The following is a 19,412-nucleotide window of genomic DNA, read 5'->3' as shown; positions in this document are numbered from 1 at the left end:
CATCCCAAACTCATGCCTTTGGTTGAGTCAAATTTTGCAGTGAGATCATTCAAACAAACAGATTTATTTATTTAGTTTGGTTTTGCTAATAGTGTAAAAATGAAACACTGCAGGTTTTTAAAGGGTTAGTTCACCCAAAAATGAAAATTAATCTGCATTTTACACCCCTCCGAGGCATCGTAAGTGTATATGACTTTGTTCTTTCATACGAATCCAGTCTGAGTTACATAAAAAATTGTCTTTGTTCTTTCAAGATCTATTGTTGCAGTCCATGGGTGTTGCATTGCTTCAGTCCAAAAGAAGTGAAATAAAAAACGCCCTTTCATAAAAATAAAATAAAGTCTCTCACATGGCTCCGGGGGTTGAACAAATGCCTCCTGTTGTGACTTGATGCATTTTTGTTAGAAAAATATCCATATTCAAAACTTAATCATTTTAATCTAGTTTGCGCCAATAGTTGTAAACAGATGAAGTTCCAGGTGCATGACGTATGGGTCAGCATTGCGAATGCGCCAGTGAGTCTCGTGAAAACCAACGTTTGTTTACAGGATCAAAAGAAGCAAAGTTTCCTTACTTTAGCATATGCTAAGGGCCTACAGTGGGTGCAATGTAAATTTTTGACATTAGCATAGCATACACATACTAGTTCGCAGTCCGATTTTTCAAACTGTGCACATTTTTTATGCTGTGCCTTGAATTTTTCCCGCTAATTGGTTTAGATGATTTAATTATGGTTTAGAGATGCACGCAACTCTAATTTAAACGTGTACAAACACATTATATGTAATAACTTCTGGAAAGAAATGGCGCAAATATTTGGACACGGACAAAACTTTGAATACTCCGACAGGTTGTGAATTCTGCTGTGTACATACGCTTAGTGTCTGCGTCAGAGTTGAAGTATATTTTGGGCTTTAATTGTACCTCAAGTGTTTGCTGTCAGCAGAAATCAACATCTTCAATAAAAATTTGGGTTGTTTTGTCGCTCACTGTGAACACTGCTAAAGGCCTTCGTGGTATTGATTTTATGCATTAGGGAAAAAATTCTGAATCTATGGAAACACTAATAGATTTGCGCAAAAAGTGTTGGCTATAAACGACTGTGTTTGGTGTACTAGTGTAATGGGTTAAGCTCTCAGCTTTATGAGTATGTGTCCTTATAGCATAAGCAGATAATCCAACAATCCAACAAATAATGTCAACAATCCAACAATTCAGCAAGATTTTAGCCCAGAGTGGGAATAACTGGAGGAGTTTTGTGCCGATTTGCATTCAGTAGGATATGTACCACAAATGAATTGTTAGCGCTTTCGCCCATCGCTAGTCGCCTAGCTTGATTTTCAATGTCTGTGTGCAGAAACAGAGATCAGGATGTTTTTATACTGCTGAACACAAAAAAAAAACATATCATTTTGTATGTGCAGACAGGAAGGAGCACTCTGGAGAAGTTAGCTTTCAACCCTCCCCCACTAGCTGACTCCTGGAATCCTCCATTAGCAAGTGAACATTCCTGAATATTTCACACGCCTTCAATATATTGTGTCAACATCACACTTTTCGTCTCACTCTCAGAATGAAGCTCCTCAGGTACAAATGAGGCGAGAGTACTTTAAAGAAGCGCTCAGCACGGAGAATGAGTGCCTTTGTGATGCTGATGTCAGCGCTAATGCGCTAAAGAATACAGAGCGACTGTGACAGTTAGCGCTGAGGCGTAGCTGCGTTATGGTGAAATGATTATTGTCTCTACTTTTTGATGAGCAACCTTTTGCTGCTGTTTCCACTTTTTGTGGCTTTATTTGGAAAGAAAGACTTAAATTGTGAACGTATCCAAACTTCACCAGAGGGAAACAAGGGACAGTTGCCGTTTCATTTCCTTTATGAAAATTAACCATGGTTGTGTGACAAATAAAAACAAAAAAAACTATGGTTAATATAGTTAAACCATGGCTACCATAAATTAACCATGGTTTTTTGAGCTACTAACATGACATTATACTGTACATCTACTTAGCCTATAGCTTAGCCTGTAACTTAGCAAGGGCTATTAAACATTAAAAGTGTCTGTATTTCTTATTCAAATTAGTTTTCTACTGTAATCTGTACATTTTTACATTGTTAGTTGGTAAACTGATTCAAATGCAGTAGCCTAGCTAAAATATGAGACAAACTCCATCCTAAACAGATTTTATGCAGAATACAGTTCTTTTTTCCTAAAATATCAGAAGATCGTATGCATTCTTAAATATAAGACCCATCATTGCTGTGTTTCGCAGTTGCGGCATAGTATGGCTAAGAAGTCTCAGAGAGCCAGACTGTCATGGCTGATGGTGTGCAATGAAATATGGCTTCAGCCTGAATTTATGTGCATGAACTATGTGCCGTACCAATTAAAACGGCCATTTGGTGAGCAAGTGACAAGTGTGTTTGATGTTAGCAGAAACTGAGGGGCTTTTCTCCCATGAGGTCTGATTTGAGGGCTGTAAAGGGCAAGGCAGAAACAGGGTCTGATTGAGATTGGGACGCAGAATGAGAGAGGTATGGAGGGCGATAGACGGAGAGAAAGATAGCATTAGCAGAGAGTGGGGACAGCAAAGTGACACGTCACTCCTCCTCAGGGCTCTGTCTCGCTGTCAGCTCTGACTCAGTGACCTTGAAGTTGGCTCCAGGAAATCACAACAGCGAGGACTGAACTAACAAGCTGCATCAGATTTGCTCTTTTCCTCCACGCATTTTAACGTAGGCACTATAGGAGTCATTTAGTGCATGGTTTGATCTTTAACATTACCGTGGCCCTGTGCCCTTTTACTGTGCACTTTCGTTTGCGTAACGTTTGTTGTGTCTTTGATGTAGCCTGAGACCATCTTGACGAGCAGAGGTGCATGGCATGAACGTAGTCTGATATGCAATATCTGTCCACTTCTTTTCTGATATTATAACCTGTGGTGTATCTATTTGAGATCAGATGTCTATTATTATTATTTATTTATGTATTTAACGCAATGCGCAATGATAGTGATCAAAAAAGCTATGATTTTGTCATGTTAGCATGTCCTAAAATATATAGTAATACCATAGCACAGTATTTTTTTCCCTAGAGGTTATTCAGTTATCTTATGTTGGCAGATACCGCCCTGTAACATGTGGAACTGTTCGAGCAACTGAATATCTCGCAGTGTGCGTTATTAGGCGAGTGTGTTTGTACTGGAGCTGGATGAATTACTCCCCGTCCTAATCTTGCTGTGAGGATTTTTTATTTTTTTTTCAGCAGAACAATTTTGGTTTAGCGCTCTCCGTAGACAAAGGAAGCTCCGATCCAGCACGGCAACCCGCAGTTTGAGCCAGGCAGGAGACAAAGAGCTTTGTGAGTGTTTCATGTGGAGGCCTGGCGAGAGGGAGAGTAGAGCGAGAATTGGCGCTAGACGGACCCAAACCTGAGTGCCCAGCGCAGCGTTATGCCCTCTTCACTTCCAGCATCGTCGACTGATGTGGCACGAGCTTCGTCAGCAAGTGTACCTGCTTCTCTCCGGCTAAAACGAAGGGCCCTATGAGCAGTGCCTAGGGAGGGAGTCAGATAGGAGTGTGGCGGCTGGCCCCGCAGGCTCGAACCCACAGCCTGCTAGACTGTGATGCCAGCAATGTGGAGGCGCAAACCGCTTCAGCCTTTAGGGCAGGCTGGGATTACGAGCCTGGGATGGACGGTTCTCACAGCCCTAGACTACCACCTACTGGCAGGGGCCTGGTACTGCAGCTTCTCTCCTGGACCTCAACCACAGCCAGCCTTAATTACAGCATGCTTCAGTTGTTGTGAGTGCATGTCAGAACAAATTATGTAAGTAATGAGGCTGAAAATGCTAAAGGAGTAGGAACACACTGGCGCGCTAATGCTCATGCCGAGAGAACACACAAACAAACAACAGAGTGCACTGGCCGCATTCAAAAAAAGAAATGATTATAGTTTCAGTTAATGGTAAAATAACAAGATCAGTAATGTGAATTAACAATTCTGACAATTCCTTTGAAGGAGCTCTCTTGAGGTTAAAACAATTTATATTAACGGACGGCCATGCTGCCCAGCTTGAAACGCATGCTGTTCTGTTTACAGGCATGTTGACTGAACCAATGGTGTACTGGCTGTCAGCATACAGGTTTAGTGGATCATTTGAGAGATAGAACAAGATAGAGAGACCCTTGGCCTTGCCACTGGGACGTTGACATTATCCAGATGACACAACGGGAGTTCGAAGGCTCGAAGGCAGATGAAATGGGCCGCTACGGATACGTCGCTCAGTGGTGGCAAATTTGATGCGTGCAAATTAATTCCGTACGATTGGATTTATAGTGTTCACTAAAATATTATCGAGCCACAGTATTTTGGCTGGAGGTAGGCAAGTAGCTGCGGGGAACTTTGGCTCGGGATCTAAGGGAACTAGAGGGAGCAATTTCTGTCAAGTAGAAATAAAATGCTTAGGCTACATTAAACAGTGACTGTTCAGCTGTAATCCGGCTAAATATAGAGTGAAGCTCTTGCGTGGTAAGGTCTATTTTGCAATGGCCAGAGGTTTGGATCAGGTCCTTTGATGTGATTATATTGCCGTGGCCTTTGCTTCGAGATGCCTGACTTTTATCAAATAGTCTTTTAAGCAACTCATGCCAAGTTTTATCTGTCGGAACCAAAATCTGCAAGTAAAGGAATGGTTCTGGCGTCTTATATTCCATCGCGTTGTTCCAAACCTGTAACTCTCGAAAATGACAAAATTAGATATTTAGAAGAATGTTCACGCTGCTCTTTTCCACGCATTAAAAGTAAATGGGCACTATGGGCTATCAAGCTCCTAAAATGCTCCATAAAAGTTGTCCAACTTGCTATGTTCTAACTTCTCTGAAGTTAGTTATGGGTAGATTAGTCATAAAAATAAATGTTCTGCTGCAGCCCTCAAATCTCATTAACATTCATGTATATTAAGATATAATGTGTCAAATCATGTCACACTAGGGTTAACATTAAAAATGCCCAATGGTAGGGGTTCTCGAGTCTCAAAACCAATCATGGCTGCCAAAATTTTTATATGCAAATATATGAATCTTATTAATGATGTTTGAGAGTTTCATTACATAACTTATGTTAAGTTGCTTTGGATGAAAGAAGTATTTTTTATCAATAGTATTTATTTATTTGTTCATTTATTTTAGAGCTTAACTGCTCTTGGTCACCAAGAATAAAAAAAGAGCAGCGTGAACATTCTGTTAAACATCTCATTTTGTGTTTCATGGGTTTCCAATGACAAAAAGAGTGAGTAAATGATGACAAAATGTTTATTGCTGGGGTAAATACTTTTTTTAAATGTAGTAAAAAAGCCTCTCTTCACACTAAATCTTTTAAGACATTGTTTTTCCTCAACAAAAACTCAAGCCTTCTTATGACTATCTTCTCATTGTGTCATGGTTATGCCTCTTGGACACTGTCTCATGGTGGTAAAACTGTCTACTTGGTTTTTGTGGTTTTTAAATTGAACAGGCAGCTTTGAACCGATATTCCAGTGGTGGAAAGGTCCAGCCATGTGGTAAAGAGTTGGGTTTGTCCTGACAATGCTGCCCTAAGGCTCCACGGGGAACAGTGGCACTTTATTACAACCGCATTTGATTCTAAATCACGGGCTGACATCACGTTTTCTGTTTTCTGTTTAAAGTCAGGATGGCCTCCTCCAAACACACCGCAACCGTTGGTGGCAGGGACGTGAAGCGTTTGAAGCTCAGCGCCGTTTCATGTCGTGGAGGAGGTGTTGCGCAGTGTCTGGTGACAGTGAAAAATCCTGACAGTATCTTCTCTCTTTTCTCTCTCCGCAGCTCAAATCGAAATAATTCCCTGCAAGATCTGTGGAGACAAATCATCAGGCATCCATTACGGCGTGATAACGTGTGAGGGCTGCAAGGTAAGAAGCTAAACAACCCTGTCAGCGGCGTGTGTGACAAAGAAAAAGCGGGAAAAGCCAACAAATGAGACGCCGTGGAAAATAACAGAGAAGTTGCTTTCAGATTATTGTCTTTCTAAGGAAGAAAAATGCACTGTTGTGCTTACAGGACTTCGGAATTCACACGCCAGAGTGTTGCTAAAAATTGAAACGTTGATGAAAACATCACAAATACAATACAGCGACAATATAATCCCTGTGTCTTGTTTTTCTTTACCTTCTGCTGCACTTTTTTTTTTAATAAAACTGTCAAAAAAGGAAGCGCTTTGGATCACAGCACGTTGTTAGCAGTTTTGCAACCACGTCCTCCCCCCCGGTTCGTTCCCGCCGAAGCTCCTCTTTTCGTGCATTTTTCAAACACGCCGTCCACTCAGCAAAGAGGAAGTTTGTGCTTATTGTGTATTCCTGTTTGCTGCCTGTCACCGGAGCGACTCGTTAGCATTCCGCAAGCGGGCTCGGCAGAAACGAACATGCGGACGAGGCTCCTGAACGGCGTGTTTTTTGTTTTCCTGCACAATAGACAGACTCTCTCTGCTCAGCATCTCCCTCCGTCACTCACTCGGCGGCAGAAACGCGCAATACTGAAGAATAAACTGCTGAAATGTATCTTTAATGGTTACTAATTACTCGAGGCACAGAGACATTTAATGATATGTGCGAGCACACCGCTCCGGCCCATAAATCATAGCATTATTAAGGAGCGCTGCTTGTCACCGGCAGTCCTACCCCGCTTTCATAATGGCTGCCATTAGAAAGCAACTTGGCAGCTGTCAGCTGTTTTCTAGTAATTAAACAGCCAATGAGCAACTAATTAAGACATATGTGTATGGAGCTGTGGAGTGGGGTGTGTTAATGACGAGCTGGAATCAATTCATTAAGTCAAAGGGATGAGAAATCTACTCAACGTGGGCGCCCGCTCCCCCCCCCCCCCCCCCCAGGCGGCACCCACCGGGTTCGGGCTCTGTTATTCAACATTAATAACCTTACACAAACTCGCCATTATTTACTACCTTTCTAGAACCGTCTCAGAACTAGCCGTGCCAATCGTTAATGAGGAAAAATACTCGTTCCAAACTGCTTTTTATAGTAACCTCTGTGAAAAATGAGTTGTTCAGACATATCTAGATTAAATAAACACATCTATATGATTGAGACAAGCGTTTGAGGAGTTGCCACCATCTGTTGAGAGTTTGCCATATTTCATGTGAAATATTCATTTGTAAAATAGAGACATGTCCATACTTTTGAGGTTAATTCAGCAGGGTTAGTGTAGTTAACTAAAACCAAATATAAATAATAATAAAAAAGGTACTTGAAATAAATGGTAAATTAAATAATTTGTATATAAAAATCCAGTTAGTTCCCAACAAAACTTTTCTCATTTTAATTTATCTTAACATGATGTAACTAAAATTGTATTATGCATGTATGTATGTGTGTATATACTGTATATATATATATGTGTATATATATATATATATATATATATATATATATATATATATATATATACGTATATATATATATATATATATACATATATATATATATATATATATATATATATATATATATATACGTATGTATATATATATATATATATATATATATATATATATATATACGTATATGTATGTGTGTGTACTTTTATATATCATATAATTAAAAAAATGACAACCCCCCCCCCCCAAACAAAACAATTACTACAATTTTATAAAGAAATTACTAATTTAATCATTCTAAACTAAAGCTAATTTAAAATTTTAATAAAAACTATAATTATATTTCTGTGTTACTAAAATAAAATACAGTTCAGTTAATTTTCTAACATAAACACATTGCTAGCAAAAATAAGGTTTGGTTCAAAATTGGAAGAATAATTTGTGATAGCTTAGAGACAAAAGTTTAAATATTTTTAAATATAAATACTATATAAATGCATTAATATAACAAATACATAATTTATATTATTTTTATTAACTATATTGTTTTTTTTTCCAATTTTAAATATACATTCTTAAAAATAAAATATATTTTTGGTGGTGGGGATAGTAAAACATTTTAATTAGTGGCCTTACTCAGCCAGAAAAAAAAAAAAAAAAACCTTCTGTTTGAGTCTTGAATGGGTTAACTAACCTTCCCTCTGTTTGTCTCTCGGGCCTGTAGGGTTTCTTCAGGAGGAGTCAGCAGAGCAATGCGGCGTACTCATGCCCGCGTCAGAAGAACTGCCTGATTGACCGCACCAGCCGGAACCGCTGCCAGCACTGCAGGCTGCAGAAGTGTCTGGCCGTGGGCATGTCACGTGACGGTGAGTCTGTGTCCAGTACAGCGGGCACCAGAGGGAAAACAGAGTCTCCACAGATACAGAGCAACAAATGCATGCAAAATACCAAATAGATCAGCATGGAAAGTGAACGAGCAACCTGACAGCGAGTGTTTTTCCAGTTACGGTTTAAGAAAACTTGATTGCAATGAATAAAGTAATAGGGGGAAATATCATGGAAAATTGTTCAACCCAAATTGTCCAAAAGTGCAGTACAAGCATCACAGAATGCATCTGTGAATGTACCTGGAATCAGTATAATGGAATATATTTAGTTCTTTTTTTTTTTTTTTTACTTTTATTCACTACTTACCTTTGTCCACAGTCTTGCCATGTCACATAACTTAGAGTACCTGTTCTGCAGTTGGCACCCATTACTCATTCATTTTTCACCTAACTTGTGACAAGATGAATTTAAGAGGCAGTTGTGGTTCTGGACTGCGGGGCGTGCTCACTCAGGGTGGAGAATCTGACAGCAACTAGCTTTTATTAAATGAGCATCATTAAAACAGGCTCATTAAAGCAAATGCAGGTGAGCAGCATTAACAGGAGCACAGGTGAGCGTATGTTTGTGTGTGTGTGTGTGTGTGTGTGTGTGTGTGTGGAGGCCCCCTGCTGGGCCTCCGGCTGGGCTGTGTGACTACGGCCCCTGACAGGAGGATGAAATCAGGCCAGGTCTTCCGAGTCTACCGGGCTGCTCTCTCACACACAACCAGGACAGGCAAGGTGACTTCTGACTTCACTCCAACTAAAGCTCACCAGTCCCCATCTGCCTTCCCTACACGGGACAGAGACGCAGCGCTACCCAGACACACACATGTCTGAGACGACAGTAGGCCTCCGCTCACAGGCCTCAAATTCAGAGCTGATCCTGTACCTCTTTTAAAAGCCTCACTCGTCTCCTCGTGTCTTGTCTTGTCTCTGCCCTGCATGTCTTGTCTCATCTCCTTTCCACTGTTCTATTCTCATCTTGTGTATTTTGCTCACATCTCCTTTTATTTTCTCTCTTCATGCCTCGTCTTGTCTCCTCTTTGTTCTATTCTCCTTTGTCTCTTTACCTCAGGTCTCTTCTTGTTTCCTGTCTAATTTTGCCTCATCTTATTTAAAAATATTATATTGTCTCCTTCTGTTTGATGCAATTTCTCATTTCCAACTCTTTCCACTCACCAAATCTTATTTTGTCTTCTTTCTCACTGTCTCATTTCTTCAGTTCTTTCTTCAAATCTTATTCGGTCTCCACTCATTTATTTTGTGTTATGTCCACATCTTTCTTCAAATCTCACTTTGTCTCCTTGCCTCTTACTTTGTTTCTGTTTTCTCTTCTTGTCTCAAGTCCCTCTCCATTTTTCATTTCTAATTTTCTCCTCTTCTAATGTTTTGTCCCCTCCTCTGTCTTCAAATCTCATCTTGTCCCCCCTTTCAAAAGTCAGGCTTATTCTTATTTGATCTCCTCTTCTCATGTCTCAACAGTCTTGCCATGATGTCTCTTTTCCTTGCCACATCTTATCATTACATCTTGTCTTGTCTCATCATGTCTCATCTTGTCTCCTTCCAAGTCTCACATGTCCTCTAATTTTTCTCTCATGTCCTCTTTTCAAATCGCAGCTTCAAGTCTCCTTTCACTTCCTCTCTTCTGATCTTCATTTGTCTCATTCCCTTTCTTTACATCTTTCATTTTTCTTCTCTCCTTCATTTTGTCTCCTCTCGTCTCCAGCAGTCAAGCCCCTTTATCCCCTTCATTCTCCATTTAACTCTCCAGTGCGTTTATCTCTTTTTCCATCCATCAGTAGATCAGCTTGTCCTCTGCCAGGCGTCCTTCGTTTTTATGAACACTTGATCTCCACTTATATCTGATCCACACAATATCTCATCCCCAGCTTCCTCTGCTTCTAACACTCCTCCAGTTCAAAGACAGGCTGAAGCTGTAGCCGCTCTTTCTTTTTAAGCTAAACAGACTCTCTGCCACTTCCTCCAGGTTTCGCGAGTGAAGACCCTTCCTTTTTGTGAGTGCCTGTAAATTGATGATTCATGCTTGTCAGGTCTTCTGTTCTTGGATCATTTCGGCAAGTAGACAGCAGGACAAAGCTAATGCTATTACCAAGTACAGCATTTGTTTGACCCAATACACCATTAATACCCTTTGAGAGACCGTGAATCCTGCTCCAGGGAGTCAGTTGTACTCTCCATGCCGCTACTAAGCTTCCCTTTAAAGGCCAGAGTCTTAAGGGAAAACAGATTGTGTCTTTTGTTGTTTCTTCAGTAACAATAGCTATGGAGTAAAGTCATCTTGTGCAAGGGTTGTTTTGGTGTGGTGGTTAGTAACCAGAAGGTTGCTGGTTTGATCAACATAAACAGCGAGCTACCGCCATTGTCCCAAAGACCTATGTTGCACCAAAGGGATTGTTCCAGTAATAAGCACTTTCAGTACGTAGTCGATGTTAAAAGCTTAGTTCACACAAAAATGAAAATTTTGTCATTAAATACTCACCCTCATGTCGTTTCAAACCCGTAAACCCTAAGTTCATCTTCGGAACACACATTTTTGATAGAATCTGATTCTCTGACCCTCTGTAGACGGCAATGATATTACCACGATCAACGCACAGAAACGTAGCAAGGACAACGGTAAAATAGTCCATGTGACATCAGGGGTTCCGTTTTTTATTTTTTTTATTTTACGAAGCTACGAGAATACTTTTTGTGCGCAAAAGAAAACAATAGTAACAATTTTTTAGCAATTCTTCTCCCCGAGTTACCATCTTCGGGCATTTTGACTACCCCAGAACGTTATCAACATAATTAGCAGGGTTTACGTTCAGTAAACAGTGTGCGTATGCGCACAATACATTGTTATCATTGTTTTCTTTGCGCACAAAACGTATTCTCGTATACTTTTTGGATATCGTGACTAATATCCTTGCTGTCTATGGAAGGTCAGAACGCTCTTAGTTTCCATCAAAAAAATTCTTAATTTGTGTTCTGAAGATGAACAAAGGTCTTATGGGTTTTAAACAACATGAGGGTGAGTAATAAATGACAGAATTTTCATTTTTGGGTGAACTATCCCTTTAACTCATCGCATTTTGTAACTATTGTATGTTTTGATGAATTGATGACTAGTTTGCATGAATTTAAACTGTCTCATTTGACCATTCTTGTATGATCTGCTTATACCCCTCTGAACCTTCATGCTTACTACTTTTCTAAAAAACAATACATTTCTATACAAATTCATACAAAATTCCCACTTTATTAAATAAGATAGGGTTGGTCCACCAGCATTTTCCGATTGCATTTGATTATATTTAAGGAAGAAGTCACAATTTGAGAGAGATTTCTGTTCTTATTGCACCATCTTTGCCCCCCTACAGCGGTGAAGTTTGGCCGGATGTCAAAGAAACAGCGGGACAGCCTCTATGCAGAAGTGCAGAAACACCGGCTCCAGCAGCAACAGCGGGACCACCAGCAGCAGCCCGGTGAGGCCGAACCCCTCACCCCAACCTACGGCCTCTCCACCAATGGCCTGACCGAGCTCCACGATGACCTGAGCGGCTACATGAACGGCCACACGCCTGATGGCACCAAGCCCGACTCAGGTGTCAGCAGCTTCTACCTTGACATCCAGCCTTCACCCGACCAGTCCGGCCTGGACATCAACGGCATCAAGCCAGAGCCCATCTGCGACTTCACCCCGGGCTCGGGCTTCTTCCCCTACTGTTCCTTCACCAATGGGGAGACGTCCCCCACCGTTTCCATGGCTGAATTGGGTAAGTGATAATTCTGGAGAATGGCAAAGTGTATTCTGGGTAGGGGATGGTACTAGGGGGAAGAACCCAACCGTGGGGCAAACGTCGCTAAAGGTGTCTTAAAATAGCATTAGGTTGGAGACTCATCTCAAAGACTCATTAAAAGAACCTCTTTTTTTTCTAATTAGTTTCCATTAATTAGGGCCAATCAGGATCCAGCAGGGCACGCACCAAGGGAAATCATTTTTTTAGCTTCCCCTCCTGCTCTGGGACTCCTTTTAACAGATGTGTTTTCAGCATGATTGAATTTTTATACTGTTTTTTTTTTTTCTTTCTCTCGTCTCCATTTGCTCGTTCTTGCTGAAAGCAAATATGACCTTTGTTCCTGTGAGTTTACACACACTCTTCGCTTTTATACTCGAAGCACTGCCCTATTTTTCTCTTGCAGAGGAACACAGATGGTCAACAAGCTTCTAAATCGACTTTAAATCACAAACCGCTACAGTGTAGTTCTTTGATTGGAGAAGCAAATAAAACACTGCATCTTTTGAAAGATCCTTTCCCTCAGCAGTTCTGTAAGCATAAATGAATCCGCCAGTAGGAAAAACCACTTTATAATGCTAATGGGAAACAAATGCCATCCCATACCACAAGTATATGTGTGTGTGTGTGTGTAGTACAGCTCAATATGTCTGTACGTTAAGTGCAGTCAGGCGCGACAGAGGTGTTTTGAAGGTATGTTGCATTGTGTTTCAGAACATCTGGCCCAGAACATTTCCAAGTCCCACATGGAGACGTGTCAGTACCTGAGAGAAGAACTTCAGCAGATGACCTGGCAGGCGTTCCTTCAGGAGGAGGTGGAGAGCTACCACAGCAAGGTAAACACATTCTTGAAGAGCCACATGTGGTTCTTCAGAAGCTTTACTTAGGGATGTTTGCAATTTACTTTAATGTCAATGTTAACATGCAGGGACACTGATGAGGTGATGTTTTTGGGATAGAAAATGTTCTGGCTGATTGCAGTAAGTCGGACAGACATTGAAGTGGCTACTTTAGAGTATGCCCAGTTGAATATGTTAGCCGATAATAAATTTATTAAATGTACAGTATCAGATTCTGGTCATTGAGAGTTTACCCTTCAGTAAAACTGAATTATGCCTTGACTAACGTCATAACTCTACATAAACTGCTTCAAAAGAATATGGCCGCTTTTTGAAACTGGTTGTGTCTTTTGTTTCTCCTCAGCCCAGGGAAGTCATGTGGCAGTTGTGTGCCATTAAAATCACAGAGGCCATTCAGTATGTGGTGGAGTTTGCCAAGCGCATCGACGGCTTCATGGAGCTCTGTCAGAATGATCAGATAGTGCTTCTCAAAGCAGGTAAACACAAATAATCCTTTTTCTGCAGTGACTGTGGCTACATTTAGAATAGCATACTACTAGCCGTATCTGTACTGTGCACAGTATGCACTGACCGATATTTACAGTATACTATGCAAGCACTGTTCCACCAAGAGAATAAAAATTTTTTATTGCAACTTTTTTTCTTACAGTTCTGACTCTTTTTTTTCTTCTTCTTTCTTATACTTCTGAGTTTATATCTCACAATTCAGATTTTGTTTCTCATAATTGTGAGATAAAAACAGAACTGTGAGATATAAACTCATACTTTTGAGAAAAAAGTTAGAATTACAAGATATAAACTCAGAATTTACAATTAGTTTCATCTCGCAGTTCTGTGTTTTTTATATATATTTTTTATTTTTATTTTTATTATTATAAAAAAAAAAAAATTCAGAATTGCATGAAACAAGAATTGTGAGATATAAACTAAGAATCTGTATATTGAGATAAAAAAGATGCAATTACCTTTTTATTTTTATTTTTATTTTTTTATTCAATGGCCAAAACAGGCTTCTATAGTATATGACTACTTATCATACAATGCAGTACATTCAACTTTGTCTCTTTTTTGGTGTGATGAATGGACTGAAAGTAACATTTTCCTAATAAAAAATAATTAAGACTTTTTACATTTCAACAGTTTAGAATACTACTCTTTGAAGTATTTATTATTGCATACTTCACACTTTTTTACATACTGCTTAAAATAGTATACTGCACAGTAAGCAATATGCAAGTATTCAATTCCGAACAAATCCGATGTCACACAGCAGGAGGTGCAGCGCTTCAGTATCTCTTGTGTATACAGGAAAACTGTTTTGGGACGATCTGTCAGCTCTTTGAAAAATAAGGCACTATTGAGATGATATCCACGGCTGCACACTATCTTCTCACAAATAATGGACCAAAAGTGCTCTATCATACTCAAACCCCATCTCCATCATGATCCAAACAGCTTTCAGTGTTTCTGTTTGTTCCAGGCCCGACCAAAATTATTAACAAAATACTGAGTGAGCGCTCTCTCCTGACATGACATTTTAAACCACTGCATCTTTCTAAAGCTCCGTAATGGCTTCTATTACGTGGCTTTTATCCTCTAAGCCTGTGCGCACCAAAGCACTTCGCTGTAGAATTACTGCTCCTACTCACAACAATAACAGCAACACACTCCACCTGAGACACACACACATCACTGCTCAAAAACATCAGATGATTGGTGACTTAATAAAGCTTTACTTTATGTTACTGCTCCTTGTTATGATATACTGACCTTAAATAACGAACCTTGCATCAAATATCTGCACCATTATTCACATAGCTGTCTATAAACATTGGCGTCGGCACCAATAGCGTTGTTGGCAAAACGCCAACATGTTGCGCTTCAGATGCCCCGAGTTCGAGTCCCGGCTTGTAGACCTTTCTCAATCCCAGCCCCCCTCTCTCTTCCACTTCTTTCCCTGTCTAATTACTGTCCTAACAAAATAAAGATATAAAAACGGCAAAAAAATAACTAAAATAAAATATATATTTAAACGTCGACAGCTTAGCTAATTTCAGCTAACTGATCAAGATTACCTTTGAATGTTGCTCCACCATAACATTACTTGTCAAAAATGAGAATTAATTGTAGAAGTAGACTATTTATGTTCATTCTATTAACATAACTATTGCGCCCCTTGTGGTAGTGCTGAGAATGCAACGTAACAACTGTGGGGGGGGGAAATGCAGTCAGAAGCATTTATATTCACATATTTCTGTAGTGTATTGGTTTTTAGTGATATAATTGCACTGCTTATGAAAAAAAGCATTCTTCAAGAAAATACGCAAATGCAAACTTTACATAACAATCTGCAATAATATCTCTCCCATTAAACCCAGTGTTTGCTAACTATAGCTAACTATAAACATTAACTTAGCTTAGTTAGCTAACTTACTGAACAAGATTCTCATCAGATTGTTGTTCCAGCATCACGATAATCAACCTGAATGAGGACATGTATTGTAGAAGAAGATGGTTTACACTAATTCTTGCTATTGCACCCCTTGTGGCAGTGCTGAGAATGCAACATACATAAACTCTGAAAAATGCATATTTAAAAGCATTTTGCCTTCACATGTTCCACCAGAATTTCTTTTTTGGATTATAAATTCCCTTTTTGTTTCTTTCTCATCTATGCGTAGGCTCTTTGGAGGTGGTGTTTATCAGAATGTGCCGTGCCTTCGACCCTCAGAACAACACAGTCTATTTCGATGGAAAGTATGCCGGGCCTGATGTCTTTAAGTCATTAGGTGAGTTACGAAACCCGATTGGAATTGGTATGTGAAGTGGAAATTCTGTGTTTGGAATATTACATGCCAGTGTTTTGCTTATTTGTGTCCTATTTTTTTTAAATGACTTTCACACATGCAAATGTGGGCAGAACCCAACCAATTTGCCTAACTGCAAGCAACGTCTAAATTGTTTTGTACACACACCTGTGTGCAGGATCCAAAATATGCCACCGCAAATAAATAAAATGACATTTTTTCTTTTCTATATAATTACTTTTGTAAATAATTATACACTTAACCAATTAACTATATTTTATATATCATTTAAATATGTAATATGAATGCCTGAAAAGCATTTTTGTTATTAAATAAAACTGCAATTATACCCACATTTGGCACTTGAGTGCTAATTTTGGACCATGTGTGTACGCAAGCAAATAAAGCCCACCAGGTCGGCACCAGCTTCTCATATCCGCCACACCTGGAGTTAAACTTTCCTCGCTGAGGATGCTGCTCAGGATTGCAGTAGTTCTGCTGTAGCTGCTGCGTATGGTGGGCGTCTGGAACTGCATAAGCAAGATTGAGTGTCTACCAGGAGTGTTTTATCAAACCCGCCATCCACGCAGCCGTAGCCAGGGTGTAGAATTTTTCTGGAGTAAGCAAATAGCATTTACGTTTGAATGCCGTGACATTAGTGAAATCTCTTCTCTGTCATTATGCACTCACGTTGGAAACCTTTTGGGGCTGAAAGCTTTCCAAATGCCAAAACAAACACAAACATGAGAAATCGAGACATAAAGATGGCAGCCTGTAAGACATCGTTCAGTCATATCTCACATGGACGTCCTCAGTGTTATAACTACTGCAATATCTTCTTCCTATTGTATCTGTAGTGCATTTAATAAGCCTGCATGTGTTTGCCAAGCTTAAACCAGTAGCTCCGAAACTGATATGAAAACTCAAACTGTGGCGTAGTGCCCCCAGGTGGTACTCAACACACTCTGGATGTTTTCTATAAATTATTTAGCATTTTTCAATGTTTAATTTCCAATAACTGATTTATTTATGAGTGTGATATAGATTTGTGCATCTAAAACTCACATTATTACTTAATAGGCACTGTGTTCAACAGTGTTTTCAAGCTGCAATCGATATAAAAGGCGAGATATGATTCTAAACAGACAGGCAAATCATCTAAAGTATATTTATTATTTATGTGTCGGATGCAGAATGCATCATTTGCATATTAATTCATGCAAAGACAGTGCAGTCCTTTGTAAATATTACTGCTATGGTGTTTGTTTGTGTGTATTCGCTTTAGTCTGATTCTTCCACAAAATATGGAAATGTGTGAACCGGTGGTATTCAACACAACTTATTTAAATTATTTGCCCTTTTTAATGCCCAATTTCTACTAATTCATGTGTCTTAGACTACTAATGTAAAAAAACAAAACAAAAAAAACAATAATAATAAAAACTATTTTTTGTAAGCAGCAAATGATATAAAGGGCAATATATAATTATATTTCACCTTAAAGTCAATATGAAAAAAAAGTTTTTGAACTTGAGATACTATAAATGCTATTTAAAAAAAAAATATATATATATATATATATATATATATATATATATACATACACACACACACATATGTCTCCACCATTTTAATGCTTAATTTCTAGCATTGTAATTATTTACAAGTTTAATATAGATTTGTACAGGTAAGACCGACAAAATCACTTCATGAATTTTATATTAATTTTTTTTATATTTAATTTTTTTCACGTTTTCTAGCTATGATTGATGGAAAAAGCAAGCTTAAATTTTATTTGACTTGAGTCAACTTATTATTTCTTAAAATATTAAAATATAAAATATTTAATGTATTGATAAAAAAAGATGTACTATTCGTGTGTCTGACCTGGACTGCAATTTTTTATATTCATGCAAAAACAGCACAATGCTTTCTAAATGTTACTAAGTCCAAGTTTTTTGTGTTTGGATTTAGTGCCATCTTTCCACATTTGAAAACACTTAACCGTTGCTATAGTCCTAATGCTTGCGTTCAAAGTGAAAAACAAAATTCAAGGGAACATTGTTGTGTCTTGGTGCTTGGCTTGGAAAGCTTGAGAACTGCTGCTGTAGACTATCTCCCAGTGTTTGAATGAGCTCTGAGTCATGGCTTTTCTTCAGTGTTGTTAGTGACCCCAGTCATGGTTATGTAACCCCTCTCATTCGCCAAAGCATGATTAGCCTGGAGGGGAAAAATCATTCTGTAATGCTGAAGGATTGTATTGTTTTTACCTCTGCACCACTCCGACATCTCATGCTAAAAGATCAAGTGTCTACTTGACGTTGACTACTGCTCAGCCGCCGTTGACTCTCTCTTTTTTTTTTTTCATCAACTTTCTTCTTCTCTGTCTCCACGGTGACAGGTTGCGACGACTTGATCAGCTCTGTCTTCGAGTTTGCGAAAAACTTGTGTTCTATGCACCTCTCTGAAGACGAGATCGCCCTGTTCTCCGCCTTCGTGTTGATGTCTGCAGGTGAGCCTGGCTCTGTGTTAAAGCATACACATAAATTACCCACAATCCCTTGTTCACCTGTTGGGACTGCGTGAAAATGTGAAAGTGTCTCATCCCCGCGCCCGTGTGTGTGTGTTTAGATCGATCCTGGCTCCAGGAGAAGGTGAAGGTGGAGAAACTCCAGCAGAAGATCCAGCTGGCCCTCCAACATGTTCTACAGAAGAACCACAGAGAGGACGGCATACTGACAAAGGTACTGAACACAGAAGGAACAGGATATGATGTCATTAGATTCTTCTGTTCTTATATATTTTATTATTTTATGTACTCAAGGAACTGTGTAAAATATTACAAATATGAATTTATAATATATGAATGTGGTATTATACTATAAAGATTTTTTTTTCAGAATCAAATGATTATGTTGTCATTATACCAAAGCAAATTATTAAAATATTTAAAGAGAACATTTTTACATTATGTTTACAGTTTTACAGATAAATCTGTTAAGTATTGCAGTAAAATGAGATATAAATGAGGTATAAATCCAAAAAACATATTTGTTTAGTTTTTTTATCTCTTTCTGTTAAAAACTAGGGCTGCTTTAGCTTTTATTTTCTGTATATATCCGGGTTTCTTTTTAATTTTAGCTGCTTTGTTATGCTTTTGTCATATTTATTTGTTTATTGTTTAATGTTCTATTTAGCTTGTTTTATTTTTATTGAATTGTAGTTTTAGTAATTTTAATACTTAAATATATTTATTTCAGTTACTTGCTAATTCAGCATTTTTATTTTTTTGTGTTTTTTTTATCTCATATTTTTATTTAGTGTATATTTATATAAAATATTATTTTTTATTTAATTTTATTTCAATCACTGAAAACAACTGTCAATAGTTTTAGTTAACAATAACCACAATGAATTAAATATTTTTCATCTGGTTATTAGAAAGCAAAATGAAGTGATCATAATATTACATTTGTTAATATTGCGGTAAACTAGTTTGAGAGTTGTGTAATTAAATGGTTTGGGGGGGGGGGGGGGTAGGGGGGGGCTGCAAATTCTTGTAAATGTTCTACAGACCCTTTGTTTAAATCATTTGCATTATAGGGCCAAGGACATTTATTAAGAAAACAAATTGAATTTTATGTATGACTTCATCCACAACGCTG

General features: G+C 38.7%; 1 protein-coding gene across 2 annotated transcripts in view; it reads left to right on the top strand.

Annotated features, from left to right (window-relative positions):
* roraa (RAR-related orphan receptor A, paralog a) overlaps positions 1-19,412 on the top strand; it is a 279,288-nt gene that overhangs the window by 253,359 nt on the left and 6,517 nt on the right. For both annotated transcript variants that reach the window (XM_052597196.1, XM_052597197.1), the window contains 8 exons: positions 5,845-5,930; positions 8,136-8,277; positions 11,664-12,059; positions 12,795-12,916; positions 13,284-13,416; positions 15,622-15,729; positions 18,149-18,259; positions 18,379-18,491. In XM_052597196.1, coding sequence (XP_052453156.1) covers positions 5,845-5,930; positions 8,136-8,277; positions 11,664-12,059; positions 12,795-12,916; positions 13,284-13,416; positions 15,622-15,729; positions 18,149-18,259; positions 18,379-18,491 — 1,211 coding nt within the window. The remainder of the gene's footprint in view (positions 1-5,844; positions 5,931-8,135; positions 8,278-11,663; positions 12,060-12,794; positions 12,917-13,283; positions 13,417-15,621; positions 15,730-18,148; positions 18,260-18,378; positions 18,492-19,412) is intronic.

The sequence above is a fragment of the Carassius gibelio genome, chromosome B25, assembly GCF_023724105.1.
Source record: "Carassius gibelio isolate Cgi1373 ecotype wild population from Czech Republic chromosome B25, carGib1.2-hapl.c, whole genome shotgun sequence".
In the NCBI taxonomy this organism is placed as follows: Eukaryota; Metazoa; Chordata; class Actinopteri; order Cypriniformes; family Cyprinidae; genus Carassius; species Carassius gibelio.
This window is presented reverse-complemented; position numbering and strand designations above follow the sequence as displayed.